Here is a 25,487-nt window from a genome sequence, read left to right as displayed (position 1 = left end):
GAAAAGAAAAGGTGGTTATATTCGAATGACATGAGCGACAGCCCAAAGTTGATTCACAACTGTATCTTTGGGAGCCATACTGAAAGGAAAACCAAACAAAATACAACCTACCAGGAAAATGTAACAATCTGTTCCCTTAACTTTGTTTTTTTCTGACAGTTGATGCAATCTGTCATGAGGCTTAAGTGGTTTTGGGCTGGTGCCCGTCTCATTGTTTTGCCGGGCGAGGCATGCCAGGAACGAGCTGGAAGGAGACATAAGACTCTGAAGTACCTCAGGACACTCGTTTGGTGAACAAGAGAAGGAAACTCTAGAGAGTAAGGCTGCTGGCAGTCTCCTTGTCACTCTCCTCGTGTCTGTTGACATCCTGGTGTGGCCTCTCCACCGCACCAGCCTCCACAAACCATCTCAGTATTTTATTCTCTTCCCTCAAGACTGAGGTAGTGGCTTCTTGGGGAAAAGCGAATACCAGTCAATTTTCTGTGTCAGGAACTCTGCCTCTTTGTGCAAAAGGAGTCTCATTGTTTCGTCTCCAAAACGTTTTGGGGAAGGACGGGGATCAGAGTCACCTTGACGTGGCAAGCCCCAAACACTGAGGCTATTGAGGGCTGTCCCAAAGCAAGGCTGTGAACGCTTCCAGGTTAAATATCGATTCGTCCGCTTGAGAAAACCAGCAGTACTCGTTCCCACAGCCTACCCTGTGAATTGACATAAGAAGGAACGAGGAGAAATTGAAACTATTTTAAGCTCAGCCTCTGAGACTTATATTAGGAAGCATTATTGATCATACTGCGAGGGAACCATACACCATCTCAGGTGCCAGTATCCACACGTGCCCGTGTGAAGTGTTGGCCGGGTCTCGGGACACAGTCTGCGTGTCCCAAGGGGCTGTGGCCTGGAGGAAGAATCCGGACTGAGGCTGCTCTGTTCTGACATTAGACCAAGCTTATGAAAAGGGCTTTGTTACAGATGCCCTGGGAACCATAACTTAGAAGCCTTTTTGTGCCACAGGGGGAAACAAAAGTCATTTTAGTAAATGAAGTGAGTCATAGCATTTGTGACCCTTCTGCTTTGCTTTAATGGACTTTTCTCTCCTTTTCTTCATGAGTGACCCCTCATTAGAACATTGTTTCTCCAGCCAGAATCGTTTTTCTCATCCGTCACCGTGTCACTTTGACTCCTGTGTCTTGAACCTTCTTCCTCACCTTTCATCTCACCCAAATGTGCATTCACTTCAAGCCACAATGTGAAATGGGTTCTCAACCCTCCGCCTGTTTCCTGGAGCTCTTTCTAGACACCGATTCTCTAATAGAAAGACGTATCCTTTCCCTCCAAGGGATCGAGCTGTGAATTCACCTTCAGTGTGTTCTGCTCTTTACCCTGAGATGTCTATCCCCCCACTTTCCAGGGCATCCTTTCCTCTTTTCTCTCTCAGTTGTTCTCATTCCTCAGGTGCACGTATCATCAGCTTTTGATTTTGAGCTTCGCTGATGAGCAATGCCCTCCGTCATTCCTGTCCTTCTGTCTCTTCTGTATTGTTGGCATCAGGTTTCTGTCTGCTGTTTTGACTTTTCTGCAACCTTTGAGGGTGGGCGGTGACAGGAAAAAGACAAATCTCCGCCTTACCGTCTTGAACAGGTGTCATGAATACTTGTTTTCTTTAAAATCTGGTTAAGGAGTGAGTCTTCGTCACCAGTCTGAAATCCACATTTAGTACCTTCTTCTGAGTTTTCTTTTCACGTTCTAACCCCCCTCTTCTTCCTGCACACATTTAATAGCAGAACCAAAAAAAAACAAAAACAAAAAAGAAAGAAAGAAAGAAAGCCTGGCTGCCTGCATTCACGAAAGCTCAGGACAGTTTTTCCCATTCCAGAGACTGAGAGTTTCATCTTGATCTTGAGAATGGAAGGAAGAGGTCCTTAAAAAAAGGAAGGAAGGAAGGGAGGGAGGGAGGGAGGAAGGAAGGAAGAAAGAAAGGTGTAGAGTTGTATCAGTGTCCTACAGCTACCATAACTATTAATAATTACCACAAACTGGGGGGCTTAAAACAACAGAAATTTTATTCTCACACCGTTCTGGAGGCTAGAAGTCTGAAATCAAGGTGTCAGCGGTGCCACGCTCCCTGCAGAGACTTTAGGGAAGAATCTTTCCTTTTTCCAGCTGCTGGTGGCTCCACAGTCCCCTGCCTTCCACCCAACCCAGAGCATTAAAATGGAAAGAAGCACTGTTAAAACAAATATTCTGCTTCCTGTGTGCCTTCTTGCTTGACCTGTTCTTGGCTGGTATGTCTTAGTCAACCGCTTACCCCTGAGACCTCCCAAGTTCAGCGAAATAAAGTAAGAGGACAACAGTGGCTTAGCTGTGATGGCTTGTTCTCTTAATCATATCTGAGGCATAAAACAAAATGACTAGTAGATTTTTCTCACAATCCCTACTAATCAACTACCCCTACCTGCTTCCTTGGTAACTTGGGCAGATGGCAGGAAAATAAAATCCACACAGCTACTAAGCTTGGATCTCCCTCCCTGCCCCCCCCCAATTTGTAATAATAGACTGTTTTTTAGAGCTGTTTTAGGTTTACGGAAAAATTGTGCAGAAAGTACAGAGAGTTCCCATCTAAACTTGGATCTTAAACCACAAAAGTTACCATTATAGAAAAAGGGGCTGCAGAATCCCTGATTCCCAGGATGGTGGATTTCTGAAAGCCGCCGTAACAGTGCTGTCACGTCAATGGGCTGTAACAAGAGAGATCACAAAATCTAGAAGCAAAACGAGAGATTACAGAATCCAGAAAGACACTGCTGTTCAAGGAAGAAGTCTGGTGTGTTGTTATGACCTCATGACTCAGCATTTGCCTGTATCAAATATGGGCATCTCCTTTTCTCCATCCCACCCACCCCCATGTATGCCCTCTGGGAAAATCATTTTTAAGAATGGAGTTATTAATGGCTACATAATAGTTCATCAGTTGGATTTAGCATAATTTCCTTGGCCATTTTCCCATATTTAAGCTGTTTGCTCTCTCTCTCTCTCTCTCTCTCTCTCTCTCTCTCTCTCTCTCTCTCTCTTTTCTTACCATTACAATAATGTTGCAGTGAAAAATCTTTGTACATAAAGCTTTCCCTTTATTTAAGGTCTTAAGATAACTTCTCCAAAGCTTAAGCTTACTAGGTCAAAATATATGAAGATTTTAAAGATACTTGATACTTAATGTTCATAATGCTTTACAAGAAAGGGAAAATTACTCCCTTTTTATTTTGGAATCTATAAGATAGAATTTACTCAGGAGATTTGCCTTCTCATTGTAGTATTGTTCAGTGTATATTAAAAGGAGTTTGTTTTATTGAGTGTTCATTGCCTGGTGGGGTGGTAGAGGAGGTGGAGGTAGCGGAAGTCCACCATTGGCACTGAAATCCCCTGCAGAGGATCCGTGGGTGGGAATGTCTGATAAATAACCAAAGATGAGAATGTCATTATAGGGGAATAGGGACAGTACCACGCTTCCCAAATCCAACCCCCATCTCAGGAGACAAATTCTGCCATAGAAGCTCCCAAAGCCTGACAGTGCATAGCACATGTGTCAGGTGTGATCCTGGCAGACCTTTGACTTGACGTATCAAGATGCATCTTGTCCTAAAGTTATCTCAGCAGATCTTTTACTCCACCTCAAAGAGCTGGCGGTTGGACCAGAGTTGACAGCTGCTATCACTGCCACTGGGGAAGCCTAAATGAATACTTACTCTCGTTTTCCTTTGGGGCCTGGCAAGCCTCTGGTTCTAACAGCATTGGCTTAACTCTGGGCCATGCCCTAAACTGCACATGAAGATTACACTGTTTCATTCTGGCTGTGGCCTCTGATTACACTTCATCATGACCCCCACCAACCGCTTCCTGGTTCCCTGCTGCTGCAGCCCCTCTGCACCGCCCAAGTCTGCTCGAAAAGAACTGAGCCAAAGAGCAAGACCTGGAAGACTGACATGACCCAGAGGTTAGGCAATACTACAAGACATTTCGATTAGAAAGAATGTCGGTGGTCATCAGGGTCTCTTGATCGCAACCTCACCGAGGCCACAGATTATCTTTGATAATCAGATGAAAGGTGTCTCTCTCTCTCCAGAAAAATGCACCTCCCCGAATTCTGGGTACAGTTCCAAATTCCAGGATGTTTCATAACTCCCTGAACCCTACCCATCTATACTAAGCCTTTTATTTTGCAGAGAAGGTGCAGGGCCTGCCCCAAGGTTACACAGAGGAGATCACTGAATTCAAACTCAGATATGGTTCCCAGTGTAGAACCTGTCAGCCAATAGCAGGAGGTTTCCACCCCACCTTAAGCTCTATATTAGGAATTCAGGAAAGTTAGGGTGCTTACAACCAAGAACTCAGACTCATGAAAGGAAACTAACATCAATCAGTAAGCAATATTGCTGCTACAGATTCCTCTTTGGAAGGTAGAAGCTAATGCCTTCCATTAATTCAGCAGGCACTTTACGGAGCACCTAAGAGCATCTCCTAAAATCTCTAGTCATTGGAGATTAATTATTTATTGGAAATTACGACTCTTTGTAATCTCAAGCCTGAAGGGACCTGGAGGTCCTCAAAGTGATTTTTTTGTGGCTTTCTTCAGGTGGTGGGAACCCACCCTGAAACATTTACTGCAAAGGTGCTTGACATTTCATGGACTTCAATGCAAGAATTAAGTGCCACATTAATGAAGGAGACCAGAGTTTGAATTGAAGGGTGGTACCTACATAGATGCTGCAGCGTCAGCTATTCAACGAGAAGAAAAGCTCCCAGTCTTTGGGGAGTTCCCAATAACAGCTACTCAGGACATACATTTTCTAAGTAGTGGGAGGAGAACCAGATTCCAATTTCATCTTTCTGGAAAGAAGCAGGAAGCACTTTTGACTAATATTTATCTTCTCGGTTGGGTGCCAAGAGGCAACCTTTTATCACTGGAGGAGCCTGGTGGTGAAGGTTGGAGACTTGCCCTGGATCTAACCTTCTCTGCTGTGTGACCTCAGGCAAAGCTCTGTACTCCTTTGAGCCTTGGTTTCTCATGTGAAAATTGGGGATAATAATACTGTACTCATAAAGGGTACCTAAGGCTGAGGGAGAATTGTACCCAAACTAGAACCAACTTGGAAGGGGCCCCTCTCCACAGTGGGGGCTCAGACTTCATTGGAGAAGTCGTGGTCGTAGCCCAAGGGATGGCAGAGAGGTTTGCTGGGCTGCCTGGACGAGAGCTGGTCCACGGTTGCTGGGCGGCTAAAAACAGCCCTCTGGGTGTAGGTGAGATGAGGCTTGTTGGCAGGTGTGTAGAGTCAGAGTACCACTGCCAATGCAAGGCCTGGATCGCATGGTGCCAGCCTCAGGCAAGCCAGAGCGAAGGGTTGCAAAGTCACCGAGCAACTCGGCACGCTGAGCATGCCGCTGGGACAGCAGCACTGAACGTCTCTTCACATAGTCTGCAACAGGAGTAAAATCCAAACCAGGGAGAGGAGCCCCCTTCTTCTTCCTGCAGAGTCCTCCCTCTAGGACATGGCGTAATGTACTCACTATAAAGGAGAAATGCTTGCAGGGTCCCGTCCATTGTCTCAGAGCAGAGACCAAAGGGTGAATTTGGAGCTGAGAGGTAATGTGATAACTGGTGATCAAAAAAATGTTTGAATTAAAGTAGGAAATGCCACATAATCTGTCATTAACTCCCTTAACCCCTGTTTATTTCCCCATCTTCAGGCCCATAAATCTTACCACCAATAAATGTCAGACCCCTCTAACTTCTTTTTCAATTTACTCTCTAGAAGCTCATTTCCCTCTGGGGTGTTCCATTTTGTTTTGTTTCCTTAAGAAGGCACGTGTCTTTCTTCTCTTGGCACACACTTAAAAGAGACTCAGTGCATAAAAGAGAGCAAGAGAAACACACAAGCAACCTGAGACCCAGTATTTCATTTCTCAACTTAGTTCTCCACTCAAACTTGAACTTGTTTCCCCACCGTCTGTTTCATTTCAAAGCAATCTGTCTGTCCCTCCCACACATCTCAGGAGGGTCCCCAAAGCACTTGACTTCAAGTGGCAGTGGAAGGAATCAGAGCTGATCCAAGAATCAATCTTTCTCTTGCCTTTAAGGAAAATGCAGTGGCCACTTCAGGTCAGACCAGGGTGTTAATCTCCTTGGACCAGTCTGAAGAATCCAGTCTCCAATCATTTTAGAATAAGCAACAGAGCAAACAGCAGACTTGGAGGATAATTACAACACCAATATTATTCAGAAAGCATTTGGAAAGTACTAATACTTTCAACCTGGCAATCAAACCAAGGAGAGTATAGCATGTACAGAGCCCTGCAGTTGCTTTCCTGTGAGAGATATATTATTAATAGGCACCAAATTTGTGTCAAGACCGTGTTTTTAGTCATCGGTTGATGACTAAATATTCCTTGTTCTTCCAAAATATTCCATTCCTTTCTGAAGAGTCAGATTTAATTAGTGTTAACAGCAGACCCCCCTGCTGGAATTAACTAAACAATGAAGTGGGGATACAGTTGAAACTTCCTTCAAGGATGAACTGGTTTTTGCAAACTTAATCTGTTTACCATTTTTCAGAAGCGCTGGCAAGATCATCCCTTTAGAACAGAAAAATGGCAATTGGGAAAACTAGAGGAACATAATCTTTCCACCAAAATTTATATCTCTATATGTGGCTGTCTTACACATTTCTTTGCAAGTGATAGACATTCTGGCCCACGAAATCTAGAGTAGACTGGCAGGAAGCCATCTGAGTATCTTTCCAAGTTCTGCTTTCTCACCCCTACGTGTACCAAGGAAACTGTGCTCTTAAATGATCAAGAATAATACCATGTTTATCCCTGGGTATTGGGATTGTGGGCAGTCTTTATTTTCTTCTGTTTATCTGCATTTTCTGCAATGAACACGTATTATTTATTAAATATATGTAAAAATTCCACACACAAAAAAACCCCACATTTTTTTTCTTCTCTAAATCTTGGGCTATATTACTGCTCTATGCCTCATATCTAGCCAGACCTTTTTTAGTCTCTTTCCTCCCTTTGTTCAGATTAACTGCCAAAAATCAACAGACGTCATTTTTGGAAAAGACTTTTGGAAGAGATGTATTTCTTCATTCGAGAACTTCTAAAAATAGCCTTTATCTTCTACCCCTCACCATGCAGTGATTGATGCTACACCTGCCTCTGATGTGACAAAACGTAGGCCATGAATAAAAGCCTTTCATGGTTCTCGCACAGTCTGAGACAGGTGGAAAACAGTAGCCAGGGGCACTGAGCCACGTGAAGATGCTCTGTGGGGTGTTATTTCACCGCAGGCACGGGTGTGCCAACCTGCGGACACCTTGAGGGTATCACCTGGTATCACTAACCTTTGATGTGTTGCTCTGCCCTTTCAGATTTTTGACAGTGAAGCCAAAGACCTCGAGAGAGAAGTTTGCTTTATTGATATTGCCTGCGATGAACTTCCAGAACGTTACTACAAAGAATCTGAGGTAAGCAATAGATGGGATGACATGTAGAAAAGATTTATTCATTTATTCACCAAATATTATTAAGTCCAGCCTAGCCTGAGAGACCTCCATCTGTCTTTATCCTGATTCAATTTGGTTTCACATGTTGTTGGATTCTTAATTGTGAGTCTCAAAATTAAGTCCCTGTTCCTCAGGGCTCGTCACTGGCCCTGGCTGCCACTCAATTTCAATTAGTCTTCCCAACTCCCCAACTCTGCCATCGTTCTGGGCAGCAAAATATTCAAAAGGCTGAACTATCCAACATACGGGCCTCTCTGAAAACACGGCGGCCACCTCTGGCTTCCAGTTTTCCTGGCTTCTGTACAACCTGGTCCTCTCCGTCTGCATGCTTCCTGAGGGGCAGGGGCTGTGAATCTTTATTTGTATCTTTAAAGTCTGACACAAAATGCTCCATCAGTTCCCTCTGAGTGAATATTGAACTGGCAGCTCATCCCGGCACTAACCTTGCTCTCAAAGCAGGAAGCGCCTTCATGGGAAGCTTCTCCTTCTTTCATCTTGAATGAGAATAATTTAAGAGAATATCTTTCCCTACAAGCTTCTACCCCTGCCAGAATCCATTGTTTGCTTGGTCCGACCTTTTTATTTTACTGTTGACATAAGTCATCATTTGTATCCCCTTCGTATTGTATTAATGGCTGCTGATGGAACTTGGGTGATTCCCCTTGTAAATAACGCCCCAGCCCTGCAAGGACAACAGATGCAGGGCTATTTTTGCTGTTTAGCAACATGCAGCCAATCACAATATGTTTGGACTCAGGGCCCCAGAGTCGTCCTTGAGCCGTAACGGGTGGACCTTGAAACTCTTCTGTCAGATTCATTAAGACTGATTTAAGACATAATAAATAAACCCGTTGAAAATAAATTCCACTGTTGCACAAACTGGGCTCCCAATATGGTTCAGCTTTTTTGCCTCCACATTTTGGGATTCGTTCGGATGTCAAAGTCTAACCTGATCTTAGCAAATGCTGAGCTGCTGCTGAACTGCAGGCATGTGCTCTGCAGCTGCTGTCTCTTCAAAGACCGGGAGAGGCTGATATGAATCACTCTGGGTTCGAGTCAAAGCCTGAGCTTTTTAACATCACCCATTTACACTGCACACTGCAGCCCGCCACACTCGTGAATTTTCAGAAAAACAAAGTGAAACACTCTGTGTGGAACTGTGGACCTGCGGGGAAAGCAGGAGAAACCTGACCTCCCCTTGTCTCACTCTACGCAGGAGAAATTTCTGTGGTTTCCTTTCAAATCCACCGATGGGGCTTTGGCGATGTGGGGATCATACGACATGTTGGATGAAACTGTTGGCACATCACCTGTGTGGCTCCTAGAGGGGTAGGGGGTGGTCCATCCTGGACATCCTGGCCTCTTGGGAGCTCAGGCCTTCCAGGAAGGCAGTATTGCCAGAAAACTTCAGCTCTTCCTCTTCGATTGCTTTGGAGCGATCCTGTCCGTTACCCCGGGGAGTTCCCTCCGGATTCTGTGAAAAGTCTTAGGACAGATATGGAATACTAATGATGACACCACCAAGTTTCATTTCTAGTCAGCAGTGCCTGACGCATTTCCCTGTGCTTCATGCTCCCAGGAACCACCACTGGAAAGCTTCTTGTCATTTACGTAGACATTCTAGATTAGACTTCGTGCTTCATAGGCATTCATTCTCTGGGTTCGTGCAGTATTCTTTTCTGCATGCAGTTTGACCAAGGAAATGAGAGGTGAATAGTCATTCATCCAATAAATATTTACTGAGTACTCACTGAGGGTCACATCCAGGATTAAGATGGGGACATAGCAATGGGCAGAAGAGACGCAGAGGGTTGGTCCCCTCAGGGCACTTCCAGTCTAACAGGGGAACCAAACAATAAAAAAAATAGGCACACGAATACATACGGAGTTCAAAGTCACAAGTGCCATAAAGAATCATGCAGGGAGAGACTGTGATGGGAAAACCAAATTTCAAAGGATGGGATGAGGAAAGATGTTCTGGAAGAGATGACAGGCCGAGACTCACAGGATGAAAAGAGGTGGGAGACAGTACTCCGGGTGGAGGTCCCAGCATGTGTGGGAGCCCCAAGGTGACACGCATGAGGACACAAAAGAAGGCCAGCATGGAGGCAGCAGTGGAAACCAAAGGAAGAACGGCACAAAGCGAAGTTGGAAAGGAGGATAGGGCCGTGTAGATGTTATTCAAGTGTAATGGAGTGACTTTCAAGCAATTAAATCATATGCTCTGATTTGTGCTTTGAGAAGACCGCTCTGGGTGGAATATGGACTGGAAGGGAGCAGAGTGAAAGGAAACCACTGAGGTCATTGGAGTTATCCATATTATTGGTTATTTAGGTTATATAGTGGCTGGAACTGGAGGGCTGGGAGCAGATGATTTTGAGGTTTATTTTGAAGATAGAATTGGCAGGGATTGGCCATGGACTGGATATGAAGATGAGAGAAAAGGAAGAGTCAGGATGACCTTAAGCTTTATGGCTTGGACAACGGATAGATGGGGATAAGAAGAGAAATGGATTTTAGAGAAAGATGGATGGATTTTGTGAGGCCAGTGAAACATCTAGAACAAATAGGAATGAGTCTGGAGCTTAGATGAGAGGTCTGGGCTGGAGACAAAATTGGGAGTATTTGGCAGATAGAAGGAATTTTAAAATCCTAGGGGTGGATGAGAGGAAGAAAGCATAAAGTACAATGGGAAAAGGGATCAGGTCCAAGTATTGAGTGACGATAGCATTTGGAAATCAGGGAGAGGATGAAGAGGGCCCTAGGACTATCCAAAGAATTGGCCAGAGAGTTAAAAACGAAAACAAGGAATGCAAGTTTCAAGAGGAAGAGAGTGATCAGTCGTACAATGAAAAACTGTCCTCTAGAAAAGTGGTTCTCAGCTGGGGGAGGTCTTAACCCACAAGGAGGCTTACAATGTCTGAAACATTTTTGGTTGTCACAAGTTGGAGGGTGCTCCTGGCAACTAGTGTGTAGAGGCCAGGGATTCTGCTAGCCATCCGGTAATGCACAGGACAGTCCCCACAACAAGGGTTATCTGGCCCTAAATGACAGTAGTGGGAAACCCTGCCCTGGAACAGGTCATTGGAGATGAAAGGAACACAGGGTTCAGCTCTCACGCTCAGAGCCACCACTCCTTTCTGGAGTCTCAAGGTTACTTAGTGGATGTGGAAGAAAGGGTCCCCCGAGGGCTCAGCGCTGTACACTCTTGTCAAGTACTGCTTCCCAGTAGAGTGCCAACCTATGTGACAGACAGAATTCTTCCTCACTAGCCCTACAGTCAGATCACAAAGGGAAAGACATAATTGGAGCCTGCAATAAAATCTTAAGAAACGTCAGCTCCCTAGGACTCCTTGGTGACCCCAACCTCTCTGTCATTCGAATTCCAGAATCATGGCTGCACTGTGAACCCACCAGAAGGGAGAGAAGTGAGTTTCCTAGGCTTTCTTGCTTGAGTGTCTTTAGCCAGGGACTAAGCATAAGGGGGAACAACCAATTCAGAAGGCAAACCATTTCCAATAAATTTCTACTCGGTACACTGCAAATAAGTAACAGCCCCGTCCCCACCACAAAAGTTTCCTTCTAAAACGAAAATCTGACCTTGTCATTTGCTGCTTAAACACCCCTCACAGGCTGGGAGGAAGCCCAGTGTTAGCGTGCCCTCGGCCTTCTCCACTCCAGCATCCTTCCCTCTATGCCACTCAACTGGGCAGCGTCCAGTCTCTCCTCTTTAGAGGTCAACTCGAACATGACCTCTCCTCTGTGGCTTTCCATTCCCGTACCCACTGTCAGCAGAGTTCTGGTCTGTGGCTTCTAGATCATGCTAGCTCATAGTCACGTCAAGAGCTCCATAAAGCCAAGAGCTGTCTTCTTTATCTTTTTTTTTCTCTTTAAGTAGACACTTCATATATCCATAGGCGATAAAATCCCAGAGCTACTGTTAGGCACGTAAATACAGACCCTGCTAAATATTTAATATTATCAAGCTCGTGCGACATGAGCAGACCTCAGCAGCTGCTCACCAAACGGTGGTTGAATGAATGAGTGAAAGCCAGGGGCTTTGTGTTTTCCTCTCAGCAGCTACAATTTTCGGAGCCAGCGCTATCAGAGAAAATGAATTGGTTGCCATTAAGCTAACAGTTGTGAATCGGAGTTTCTTTTTTGCTGTTTAAATCTGAGCCGTACAGCTTTACGGGCTTTTTCTTCCACTCCATCGTTGTAAGTTGACTATGTCAGCATCATACATATGAACACATTTTCTGTGGAGAAAGCTGAAGTGCTAGCAGTTTGAATCCGTTCTAAGATTTTGGATGCTTATGAATTCAGACCTGGGTTATCTGGGTCACTCCTCTCCACCCACCTTCTGTCACACACACCACCATCCAGGCCAGGGAAGGGAATTAAAGCGCTTTCTTTTCTGTTTCCATTTCTTCTTGGAAACCTCCAAGCCATCCCGTCAAGAACGCCTCCCTCCTTAAGGTGACTGAAGCTGGGAATTTTCCTCTGGGTGCCCTCTGCCTGGTGGCCCTCATGCCACCACTCACCAGGGGCACAGAAGGACACTGAGGGCCTCGGGATCAGCTGATCACCTAGCCCAGTGCTCTCCTTATTCTCTTTGCAGAGCTACTGTTTCCTCTCCACCTCCCAGGCCTGAGCTCCAGTTCCCCAGAGCCTCTTAATCTCAAGTTTTGTTTGCTCATATTCATTGTGGGGTTCTGCAGGGCAGTGCTAGATTGTTAAAAATAAATGTCAGTGTGATTTCTCAGGCACGGAGAGCACCTCCGTCAGTCTCCATGCGCCCCAGCCAGGCCCTGCCCCCCAGGGTCGTAAGGCTCTTTGTACCAAGGCACGAGTCACGTTAGCACCAAAGCCACAAATAGGAGGGGAAACCAAAGTCTGAGCAGGTTGTACTTTTTATGTGGTTGGTACATGGGTCATTGTCTCTACCAAGATTTCCATCCCGACCCTTTGAAGCTCTGCCAAGATTTCAAGGTGAAGATCCCAGCCCAGGAACGAGGAACTCTGGACAATAGGTTGTAGCATGGCCCGCAGACGGCACGGGCAGCGAGCCCATGTCTGCAAAGCTGAGCAGCTTGGGGGCAGGGTGCAAGAACACACCCCACCCTTCAAGACTAGTCCAGTCTGGACAGTCTCTGAAAGTCAGGCATGGAGGGCTGTACTTCAGAGGCCTTTGGTGTGGCAGATAATAAGCCAGGGCTTTCCTCCTTGATTCACTGTAGTCACGCATAAGGTTTGGCTTCCATGACAAGAGAAAATGGCATCTCCTACCTGCTGCCACTTGCAGCTCTCCCCCAGAAACACAAATGTGGAGGGCATATGCAGCTTTTCAATTTTCAGACGTGCTTAGAGTAGAAAGAGGGAAAAAGAAAAAGGAAAGGAAATTCCCTGGTGGAAGAAGTTTAGAAGTAGAGGATTTTTTTGTGTGTGTGCTTTGTCTTTTTTTAATCTTCATTGATTGATGAAAAGTAAAAAGGGGGTCTCGTGACCAGTAGTTCTCAATTGGGGGCAATTTTACCCCCATCCTGGGGACATCTGGCAACATCTGCAGATATTTTCGATTGTCACCACTGGGTGGGGGATCCTTCTGGCATCTAGTGGGCAGAGGCCGGGGATGCAGCTAAAAACACCCTACAATGCACAGGACAGCTCCCACAGACTGTGTCATCCAGCCCAAGATCTCAAAAGTGGCGCAGTCAAGAAACACTGCTGTAGACCAGTTCACAAATTTCCTGTAAGATGGATATTTAGTAAAACCTATTAGTAGCAAAACTCATGAATGAATTTCTTTAGTTCACATTTATTAAGTGCCTACTGTGTGCCAGGCTCTGTGCTCGGCATGGATTGTGATTGTGTGCAGTCTCTACTACCCTTTAAACTTGATCCTCTTTCTACAGAAAAAGCAAATTCCTCTTTCCTTTCATTTTGGAGGATGTAAAAGAAGGCTCCACTTTACCAGTGATAAACAGAGCATAAGAATAATGTTCATGAAGAAACCGACAATGTTTTGAGCCCGGGTAGCAATGAAGGAGGAAGGGTAACAGGAGGCTTTCCTAGATGCACGGATCCCTGAAGTGGTGTAATTGAATGTAGGACGGTGCGGGGGAGTCTTTAGGCAGATTGATTGAGAGTCCTCCTCTTGACTCGGGTAACTAAGGGAAGGGGATTTTGAACTCAGCCTACAGGCCCCTGGATTATAGAGTCTTCCTGGATTTCCTAAGAAATCCTCGGCAGTTGGTCCGTTGGCCACACCGATCTAAATACCTGTTGAGTTCTCTCTTAATGGAGAGAGGACAGAACAAAAAGAGAGATATCTAATTTTCCCCATAACTGTCAAGGTAGAGAGATTAAACGCTGTTTTCTAAGTACAATGGGCCCCCCCGAAAGGGAACAGAGACACGAAGTGAGTAAATATTGTTGTACTTGGCTGTACCCTTCAGTACAGACTGCTTCGTCCAAACCACTCAGCTTCCTCAAAGTAAAAATGTTTGCATTTTGGCCTACATCTTGGTGGTGGAGGATGGTAAAATTTTCAGTTATCTCCAAATGGCCAGGTTTAACACAGCTACCTCAGGCTGGGGTACATTGTCGAGTACAGTTTGTTGTGTTGTTACTGTCATTTTTTTCCCCCTTTTCCCTCCATCCATCTGTTTCTTTCTTAGAGTAATGCAGCTGTTCGGGCACCTCTTGGATAATAAGAGGGGCTGACTGCACCACTCACGTGAAGACAAAGTGGGGAGGATCCACTGTCAAAGCGCTTCACAGTGAGCTCTCCTCAAACGGGGTAAAAGCCTGCAGAGGAGAGCGTCAGGGGGAGGGTCCCCAGCCACTGCTGCATCTCAGGACCCTGAACCCACCGTCTTTGCAGGGTCTGCATGAGGCCAGTGCTGTTCGAGGTGGAAGCACTTGGTTGTGGCCTCTGGAAGTGGCCGGAGCAGTAGGTGATGAGGAAAGCCATGAGGGGAAAGGAGAACATTTTTCAGTGCAGGTTCTCTCACCTCCTGCTCCCTTGGAAACCTGCGCAACAACCCAGATGCCATTTCCCATGGGGCCTGCTTCCCCCACATTCCCCCCGCCCCTCACCCTGTGGTCCCAAGAGGAAAGCACCATGGTAGCTGCAATGTTATTAAAACCCGACCTTGCAGGGAGAGCCTGGGTAGTCTCCTGGGAAACTGGCTTTCTTTTTTTCTCTCCCCGGCCCCTTGGCACCAGCGATACAAGTTGGACTTTGTACTGTGTCTCTATCCAGGCTGATGGTACTGGCAAGTAACGGGTCTCTGGCTTTGATAATATTTGAGTAGTTTCCTCTGTGTGGGAGTCGGGGTCCAGGCAGCCTGGCCAGGAGGGCTGTATCCTGCAATGGAAGGACACTCTGCCATTCCTCTGAGCCTAGAGAACAGATCCTTTGTGAAGACGGGGTGCAGAACTTTGGGTGGGGACGTAGTCTTTGGGTTAAAATGAAAAGTAGAACACCCTCACCTGTAAGAAGCTTATGATCTGGTCGGGAGGATAAGGTCTCACGAAATGAAAGGCTAAATGACAGCAAAGCCTGAGGCAGCAGGAGAAACACCTTCATGAGATTTACTCCCTTAAAATTACTACGTTCAGTTATCAATTACCCCACGATTTCAAGGAAGGGACAACTCTTTCTAAATAGAAGTGGTCAGGGAAGGCTTCATAGGAGTGGCGGAATCTGAGCTGGGCCTTTAAAAACTGTTTAATCTGGTCGTAAAGTAATACATGATCCTTGTAAAAAACAATTCCAGCATGATATAAATAAGCAACATCAAAAAACAAATGTGCTATGATGCCTCATCACAGAGATAGCTAGCTGTTGCCAAAGTTGGTGTTTATACTTAAACATAATGCATAAGTAACATTATTTTATAAAAATAAGCTCACGATGCCTACTACTTTGCAACATGAATTTTTTCACTAACGATATATGTTTGCCATCTTTCTGTGGCAGCACACATCTCTCTAGCAGGTTTTGTCGTGACTATATAATGTGCCATTTTATGGTTATATCATATTTATGCCATTCCCTATTGGGTAGGATTTAGGTTGTGTCCATCCTTTTGCTATTACAGTACTGCAGGTAACATCCTCATATGATATGCTTCGGGCATTGTTCTAATATTTCCATAAAATAAATTCTAAAAGTGAGGTTGTTGAATAAATGGGTACATGGGTTTAACCCTTGCTAGATATAGCCAAATTGCCCCCACTCAAAGCTATATTAAATTACTCTCTGACCCACACTTGTATGGGAGCAAGTGAATTTTGAAGATGAGAGAGATTGAAAAGGCAGTGCAGGGGCCGGCCTGGTGGCTCAGGCGGTTAGAGCTCCGTGTTCCTAACTCTGAAGGCTGCCGGTTCGATTCCCACATGGGCCAGTGGGCTCTCAACCACAAGGTTGCCCGTTCAACTCCTCGAGTCCCGCAAGGGGTGGTGGGCTCCGCCCCCTGCAACTAAGATTGAACACGGCACCTTGAGCTGAGCTGCCGCTGAGCTCGGATGGCTCAGTTGGTTGGAGTGCGTCCTCTCAACCACAAGGTTGCCAGTTCAATTCCCGCTAAGGATGGTGGGCTGTGCCCCCTGCAACTAGCAAAGGCAACTGGACCTGGAGCTGAGCTGTGTCCTCCACAACTAAGACTGAAAGGACAACAACTTGAAGCTGAACGGCACCCTCCACAACTAAGATTGAAAGGACAACAACTTGACTTGGAAAAAAGTTCTGGAAGTACACACTGTTCCCCAATAAAAATCCTGTTCCCCTTCCCCAATAAAATCTTTAAAAAAAAAAAAAAAGAAAAGAAAAAAAGAAAAGGCAGTGCAGTAAGTGAGGGCAAAGACAGTGACCCACGTAGGCGTCAGTGAGTAACTGACTGAGGCAAAAGAGAAGAGCCTTGAATGCCAAGCCAAGTATTTTGGATTTTATCCTGCAAATGGCAGAGAGTTTTCAAAACAGGGTCACCAGCCATCATGCAAGGGGGACTCTATTTGTGACCTCACCAGAGAGGCTAACTCTCAGAGGATGGTGAGGGAGGTTCCTGGACCCCCAAGAGGTTTAAGACCTTCCTGCTTATCAACCTACTTCTCTCCCTCTTTTGCTACCCCTTTCGAGAACAAATCACCTTCCACCATCTTGAAAGCAATAATATTTTGTTAATGAAAAGAAACCTTTGGAAATAAAAGGGCATTAAATAATAGTCCATCCCTCAACAGCCCTGGCTACAGCATTTTTAGATCAATAATGGTCTAAAGGATCATTTATTCCCAAGGAATAAATAGGTATTCTCTTTCGAATCCCATTTCTTGCAAATAAATGAGAGCTGGGTCACCAAATTCTGCTGAAGTACAACGCCGAGGGTTGATTTTTAAAACCACTGCTGTTCTTTGGGCCTAATCCTGTGAAGCTACTACAATGTTTTAGACAAAGCCAATGTTTACTATCAAAATGCTAATGCCCGACTCTGTCCTAGAGAAAGGGTTTTTGTTTTTTAGTTTTTCAAGGGAAAAACATTTTTGAACTGCTGCAGTAATTTGCATGAATGAGGTTCTCCAGAGCTCAGGGCCCAGAATCACAGTTGTAGGTCTTACCAATTGGACCTGGCGATAAAATGCCAGACCAAGGAGGTTAAACAAAATGGAAGCAAATCAATTCCTAAATCCCAGATCAAAACCAGAGATTCTGACAGTCTGCCAGGAGTGGAATTGCTGATTGTGGCATTTACTCATTGACTCACTAGAAAGAGTCATTGTGGAAATGGTTCCATGTCCCAAAAGGAACACATCCATGGAAGGGAGAAACAATTGGGTGTGTTGTGGAGGGATCTATGCAAAAGATAACCTCTAGAGCCTATGGTCTGGGGTTCCCAGCTCATGTTTTCCCTGTGTGACTCAAGATACTAGGGGCCTTGGCTTTGGTGGGTCTCCTAGGTGATGGCAGCCATTGTATTGCATCATGACCAGTTACTGCATCTGGAATCTTGTCTGTCCCTTCAAATTAATGGACGGATGGACAGTTGAGATGAGATGTGATGAGACGATGTGAAAGGCAAGGCATTAAAATGACTAGCACAGCCCCTGGCACATAGTAGGCATTTAATAAGTGTTCTCTTCTCCCTGCTTTGACTCTGGCATTGAGATCTGCAGATGTGTTACTGGGACAGTTGCTCAGTAAAAACCATGTGTCTTAGGAAAGTGGTTGCCATGAACGCTGAGGGAGTTTGTGTATTGCTTTTTACTTGTTGATTTGAATGGAGAAGTAGAGGGTTGGTTCCAGTCACTCCAGTTCTGAAGGTCACAGAATCCTCTGCAGGTACAGCAAGATCCTTCAGAAAACAACCATGTGTACTGCTGAGACTTTTTGTAAAAGGTGTTGTTATTCTGATTTTGTTTGACATGAGTTCAGAATGGCATGTGCCTCTGAAACCTCACTTCTAAGAAACCTTAGAAGTTACAGTTACTGTTTGTGTATAAACTTCGGGTAATCTGTGGTACTGGAGGCCCAGGATGGTACCCAAGGCAGATTGGGTATTTTATCAACTATCCACCTTGAGCCTTCTTACCAGGTATATTTTAGAAGAATAATAGTTAAGACTTTAAAAGAAGAAACCAGAGGGCCCAAGATTTTCAGCCAGAAGTGAGCATACGCAACCAAGCTCTTTAATTCTATCTCATGGGGAACCTCCCTCTATACTTCCAAGGAAACGGGCATTAAATCTACAACTTGCTCAGGACTTGGGCCACTCCCTCAACCTCTGCTATTTTTAGTCTTATTAATTTAAAATTCCTTAAAGCAGAGTTCCCAAATCAGATTAGAATCACATTGGGAGCTTTTAAGAAAACAAAAAACAGGTACCTGACTCCCACCCTAGACCCACCGAACCAGCCTCTGTAAGATGGGAACCAAGGATCTGTGTGTAATGTACCAGGTTTGGGGAAATAGCCTCAGAGCAGACCTTTTTCATGCCGTGACACACATGCAAAATGATCAGTTTTGATTGGCACATTGGGGAGGAACTCCTAATCAGAGATGGCCAACCCCCAGAGTCAGAAGGCCCAGTCTCCTTACCCAAGAGCCAACTGGAGCAGTATCTTTTCATGTCTATTGCCCATTCAAGGTAGGGCAGCTATGCCTAAGAGAGCTGTTTTTTGTGTTCAAGTTTTTAAACCATTTTATTGTTATTTAATTTTGTGGAGGGAAAAGGAACTAGAGTAAGCCTAGAAGACTGCCTGTTCCCCCACTGAGGGTGGGGTCAGTCAATGCCTTTGAATTTCGTTCCATCAGAGTTGGGACTCTGATACCATCCGTGGAGTCACAGCCAACCCCTTCCTTTCCAGTCAATGCCATGAATTAGGATATACATTTGGACGGTTTTCTCCAGAATTGCTTCTGAGTTGGGGGCTAGTTTTGGATCCCCCCTCATCTAAGTTTATCTCCTCTAAGCAAACACGCTAATCGGTGTCCACCAGGTCCTCTGGCTCAATCTTGTCTGCGCCTTTTCCCAACTAGCACTCAGAGTCTACAGCTACGACTCTATGAAAATGGAAGTGGGGTTTTTTCCCCCCCAGGAAAACTAAAACCTAACCCAGTGATTCTCTCTTCCACTTTTCTTTATTCAGACTCCGACTGTTCAGCTTCTGCTCCAAAAATATCCAGGAAAGAATAGGTGTGATTAAATCACTTGTCTTCATCCTTTATTTTTAAGGGGCCCCAAGAAAGACATACAATTACTAGCTCATTAAGCTGGGCCTTAGGCGTCGCGACGGATTTCTCCCAGAATTGCTCAACATAGCTTTACAGGGACAGGAACTATCTTTTGAGAAAATTAAGTCATTGCTTCATTGTTTATTCGGTTATAGCCTTTAATCCTAACAACCCGATAGAATAGATGCTATGTCCATTTTATACATAAGGAAACTGAGGCTGAGAAACTCTTCAGTAACTTGCCAGAAGTTTCAGGAAGCTTCGACCTCTCCCCCCAACCTGGTTCATTCAGGTAACACTGGAGGTACAAACAACTGCTGTCTTTGAAAATCACTCTAGATTTGTTGCCTGCTTCAGTGTGTCTGGTTAACCCTGGGTCACTGACCATATGAATGGGGGGTCTTAGGGAAACACGGGGTAAGCAGGAGGAGGGGCCTTTCCAGTCTCTGGGTTGCCCTCCTTCGGCTTAATGATCTGATAGAACGCCCTGCCCCATCTTCTAGGGAAAATTTACTCTTTATGAACAGTTGAGAAAATAGTGGATTAGCCAAAACAAACCTAGTCTGGAAGAACAAAAACTGGCCATCCTACAACTAAGTGATGCAGGAACCATTAAAGGGGAAAAGAAAGTTATGCCCCCTTCACCCCAAATAGTGCATTCACAGACCCCAGTTTGAGAAACATTCCTTTTCTCAGTTGATCATCCCACAACAGTCTTAGAGTTAAATAACTTGCCCAGATTCACACAGGTAATAGTTGTTGGAGGAGAAATTCAAATCCAGGGTGTCTCACTCCAAAGCCTTTTCAGTCCCCCCTCATTTCTGCTCTACAAAACCCAGAACCACAGAGGTGCTGCTGGGCCCAATAAACAATGAAATACATTGTGTGAAACAAAGAAGGTTGAAATAGCCCGAGGAATCCACTTACCACTTTTTACCTTCTTGCTATATGGGGATTCTAAGTAATGATATAGTTGGAAAGACAAAATGAGTTACAAAGCCAAAATACATTTGAAATCTACCCCAGCTTTAAGAATGGAAATCCTGTATCACCTTCACATTACAGTTTGATTGGCTTATTGAACGTCTCTATACTGGTTTCTGTTCAACCAGTTAGATGTCCAAGTTTTCCAAAATAATACAGAGCATGAGGAGCTAGATTTGGGGACAGTTAATCCTGTACTGATCACTGTTACCACGTTGTAGCTCCTCAAGAATATTTTTAGTCTATTATCAGCTTTCGATTTAATAAACGCAAGCTGTCCATGGGCCACATTGTACATCTGCAGTGTGGATCGAGGCTGTTAATGCTTCCTAGCCTGTGTCCACACAGCACTGTTAAGATCAGAGTGAGCAGGACAATCCCCAGTGTGCAGTCCCGGTTCAAAGGCTACAAATGGAGGCAGGTCCTAGTGGCCGTCTGTGATGGGAGAAGCTTGGCTCACTGGCTGCTAGGAGAGCTGGTGCCTGTCCTCCTGCTGTCACACACTCAGTAAGGTGGGGTCCCCTCCAGTGTGCCCTTGAATGACCTTTCTGGTATTGAGGTGATCTTAAAAATAATAGTATTTTCTGTTCGTGCTGAAAGGAACCGGTTAGCATTATGTAACAGGATGTTAGGAAGACATCTGGTTGCTCTGGAATTGGGAACCAGGCCCAAAGCCAGGGACAAAGAAGCTATGACTCTACATTCCACAGGCAGCTGCTAATCTTAGTAAGGCCAGGTACTCCCCAGGGCCAACCCAGATGGCTCAGCTGGTCCTCTCCTCATGGCTCTCATCACCCATCTCTCCCCGCTCCTAGTCTATATTTAGAGATGAGAGAGGGATACTTTCACAGTCATTGGGGGTACATGTCTTGCCTAACCCCAAAGCCCTGGGAAGGGGGTACTCTAAGAATCAATTACAGAAATTAGGGTGTCTGCAAGAAAGCTGTTTGCTGAGCTAGGGGTCTACAGGCTCTCAGCACTGCCATCCTCTGAGACTGGGGCGAGACTGAAAAGTGGCCCCAGAAGTTGGTAGGGAAACGTAGAAATTGCTGCCTACTGCCCATCTGGAGATTTCTGAAGGAAGGGGCTGTGGAAGATGCCCAATGGCAAGGACTGAGGTGGAACTGTGGCACAGTGAGTCTGGGAGGAGAATAGGGGCATCCCCTTGGGCACTACAAAGTGAAGGAAGTAATGTACTTTATAGGCTTGTTATGAGGAGAATTCTGTGATGTTTCCTCTGAGGCCAACCAGTTCTCCAGTTGTCTGACACCAACTGGATGGCCAACATTTCAGTTCTGACACTGTCTACCTGGAGTTAGTATCAGGTCCCCCATGTTACAGGGCTCAGTCCCACAAGACCATCCCCGCGTTAGATCCCCCCAGACCACCTGTACTTCTTCTACCTGACCGGGGGTTCCCGACACTGGCTCTGGTACACAGCAAGCATTTAATAAATACTAACTAGTATGGTTATTTGTCCCTCCTCCCATCCTTTACTTTCTCCTGACCATCTCTCTTGGGGTTCTCTTTTGATTTAATCCTCTCCCTAGCCCCTAAAAATTATCAACAGTGGTTACCCTCGGGGCTCAAGATAGCTGACTATTAAATTATTTTGTGGTGTGTGCTCCCATTTTCCATGCTTATGCTCCCTCTTCTCCAAGTAGGGAGTTTTGAGTTTTTCTGGCACCAAATTATAACTGAGAAGGGCTCAGAACACACACCAAAGCAATACCCCCACCACAACCACCTTGTTCTCTGCCTTTGTACGAGTCAGATGCACCTTGGAGTCAAGCTCCTTTAAGAGAGGCATTTTGCAGAGGAATAGCACAAATCACTCAGTGTTTGTGGTACACTCTAGTGCCAAGAGCAAATGCTTTAAAAATAGCACTTTAGGTATTTACTGCTAACGAAGCAAAAATTGGCTGCTTCTGGCTACGATTTGCATTTAGGGCAGTTTGGGCTTTTTTTTTTTTTTTTTTTTTAGCTGATTTATAGCAATTGACCTTTTAAGGAGAGTTTTAGGTCAGTTCTCAAGCACTCTCTGAAAGCCCCTTAGTTCTGTTTGCTTATTTTTTTAACAGCTTTATTGAGATATAGTTCATATATCATAAAATTCACCCTTATTTAAAGTGTAGAACTCAATAGATTTTAGCATATTCACAGATATGAGCAACCATCACCACAAATTTAAAATATGTTCATCACCCCTGAAAGGAACCCTGAATGCTTTAGCTGTTACTGCACTGTTCTCCCCCCCGACACCCCCGCAAGCCACCTCACCCCAGCCCTAGGCAACCACTAATATTTCTGTCTCTAGATTTCCCTGTTCTGGACATTTCATATGAATGGGATCCTTTAATATGAAGTCTGTTGGGACTAGCTTCTTTGAAAACTCCTTAATTTTTATGTATATCCCTTTTAGGGTTCAAGGTCAAGAAATTTTGGTCTAAAGTCAGGGTGAAATTTTACCTGGTTGAAATAGCCATTCTTTGGAGGGGAATGAGAATAATATCTGTAACACCTTGGAGTCTTCAAGAAAAGTTCCAGAATGCAGGGGAAAAAATCTGGTATCGGTTGTTAGTTCATCCCTATTTTAGGGCTGAACATTATAGTTACATAATGTAGCAATTGCTAGCCAGTTTCTACTTAGCCCTTTTTCATTTAACATTTATCAAAAACTTCTCATTTCAATTAACAGGGCAAGCCCTTGTTGGATATGGTCCTTTGTGGTTCAAATTGAAAGCGTAATTAATCACAGAGACTTTATATCTCAGTGAAAGTCAGCTAATAATATTGCCTCTGAGATGTAAGCCACACTCCAGCCAGGCCAAGGTCTCCTAGGAGCTGCTCCTTGCACCTCCCAGATGTGAGACTGATTCTAACAAACACAGGGACAGTGTCACATGGGCTGCACTAAGAAAGGAGCCCCTAGCGTCACCTCTGTTTTACTTTGTCCAAGTGCAAGATGGATGAGGCTTGAAAGTGTGCCCAACCCTGTGGAGAAGGAGCTTTCTATAAAAAACATGCCTGTCCAGAAGAGGTGGCCAGTGAGGCCAGTCTGGCCCCAGGGAGACACTCCTAGCACCAACCCACCTCCATCCATACAGATGAGCTTTAACTACAAAGGTCCAGTTTGCCATCTGCCGAGCCTGGGGAGTTCCAACTGGATCTGGAGCCAGCGCTGTCACTGTGGATGAATTGAGAAGACCCCAGCCAGAAGAACTTGCAACCTGGCACATTCCCAGACAGCCAGTTGCTGGGCAGAGCCCTCGAGGCAAAAGTATTGCTTTCAGAGAACTTCCACATCACGCAGCAGAACCAGCTGCAACTACCCAGTGTGAGGTTCGGTGCTCCATGACCCAGCAAGCCATGGGAGAGTTACAGGGGAATCTGGAAGATTTCCCTTGTGAAAACCTTTCTGACTCGGTGTTATAGGTTGAACTGTATCCCCACCCGGCCCCCTCCCACACCCGAAAGAAAAAGATATGTTGAAGTCCTAACCCCTAGTACCTGACAGTGTGACCTAATTTGAAAATAGGGCCTTTACAGAGGTAATCAAGTCAAAAGCAGGAGGTTGAGTGGGCCTTAATGCAACGTGACTGGTGCCCTTAAATAAGGGAGAAATTTAGACACAGAGATGGACATGCACAAGGGAAGACAGTGTGAGACACAGGAAGAATGCCATGTGACTGGAGTGTGCCTCGATACACCCAGGAACACCAGAGTTATTAGCAAGCCAAACAACCAGAAGCTAGCAAAGAGGTATGGAACCAATTATTTACAGCCCTCGGAGGGAACCAGCCCTGCCCACGCCTTGATCTCAGACTTCTAGCCTCCAGGCCTGTGAGACAATCCATTTCTGGTGTTTAAGACACCCAGTTGGTGGTATTTTGTTACTGCGGCCCCAGCAATCTAATACTGTTCCCCATTAGAGGAAAGCCATACCCTCGCTTGGAGGGTTACTGGAAGGAAAGGATTGCTCTTGTCTGTAGCTCTCAGCTCTTCTTTTAAGTAACCCCTGCGATGCTCGAAGCCTGTCTGACTTGAATGCTGACCCATCCTGCGGTTGGAAGATGGCTGCCCAGGGTGTGCCCACCAGGGAAGTCCCCAGCTTGGCTGGGACCAGCTCTGCGTGTGCTACCGTGTGGTTCCGATAAAACACTTCCTTGAGGGAGCACCTGACAGTAGGGCAATCCGCTTTGCCCTCTGCTGTGTCAACTTGGAACCTGCCACTGAAACATAAGACAAAGAATTGGTTCTGAGACAGGACTATCTCTTGTTTTTGGCCCAGAATCTAGTCATAGCATCCAATAAGCAGGAACCCTTCTCTCAGGATTTCTTGCACCACCCTTCCTATGGACACCTTACAGGTGACAGCTTACAGAAAATGGAAGTACCCGCCCAGCCTTTCACTGGCATAAGGACACCTGCACGATGGTTGGCAGCCATATTTTTATTCGCGCTCATCAGCACTTTTCTATACACTCGACCACAGGATAACAATAAAATAATAATCATCCTACAGCACTTCGGATATTCCTGCTGCCTTCTTTTGAGGAGCTTAATGAGATTTGAGGAAATTGCATTCCAGTATCTTTAAGGGATGTTTCTGTATCACATGCTGCTTATCTCTCTGGGATGTCTCCTGTGGATCTCATGGCATCTGCTGAGCGTTGGACTGAGGACATTGCCTGCATTATCCAATTTAAGCCTTGCAACTACCCCACAAGGGAGTTACCATTAACACCATCCTGCCGATGAAGCACTGACTCTCCTCAGACAGAGCGTGCCAGAATTTCAGAAGGGAACATCAGTCCACAGGGTAGAGGACTCGGAGCCCCAGTCTGCGAGTCCGGCAGCCCTGAGCTTAAATTCCGGAGGACTGGAAAAGTCAGTGATCATCTGTGAACTTCAGGTTCCTCATCTAGAACAGAGATGATATGTGCTCCTTAAAGCCGTGGTTTAACCTTGGCTGTACATTCAGATCACATGGGGAGCTTTGGGAAAGCTGGAATCTCAAACCCCATCAAGACTAATTATGTCAGAAGCACGGGGGTTGGGGGCTTAACCTTGCTCCTCATCCCCAGAGGTTTCTGTCACAGTTCTGGAGGCCAGAAGTCCTAAATCAAGATGAGGCTCCTTCCCTGCCTCTTTCCGCCTCTGCTGAGCCCCTGGTTTATGGCTACATAACTCCATTCTCTCTGCCTCTG

General features: G+C 45.4%; 1 protein-coding gene across 2 annotated transcripts in view; it reads left to right on the top strand.

Annotated features, from left to right (window-relative positions):
- PITPNC1 (phosphatidylinositol transfer protein cytoplasmic 1) overlaps nt 1-25,487 on the top strand; it is a 218,491-nt gene that overhangs the window by 168,415 nt on the left and 24,589 nt on the right. For both annotated transcript variants that reach the window (XM_033090040.1, XM_033090041.1), the window contains exon 6: nt 7,425-7,520. In XM_033090040.1, the coding sequence (XP_032945931.1) occupies nt 7,425-7,520 (96 nt within the window). The remainder of the gene's footprint in view (nt 1-7,424; nt 7,521-25,487) is intronic.

Source organism: Rhinolophus ferrumequinum, chromosome 21 (genome assembly GCF_004115265.2).
Source record: "Rhinolophus ferrumequinum isolate MPI-CBG mRhiFer1 chromosome 21, mRhiFer1_v1.p, whole genome shotgun sequence".
Lineage (NCBI taxonomy): Eukaryota > Metazoa > Chordata > Mammalia > Chiroptera > Rhinolophidae > Rhinolophus > Rhinolophus ferrumequinum.
This window is presented reverse-complemented; position numbering and strand designations above follow the sequence as displayed.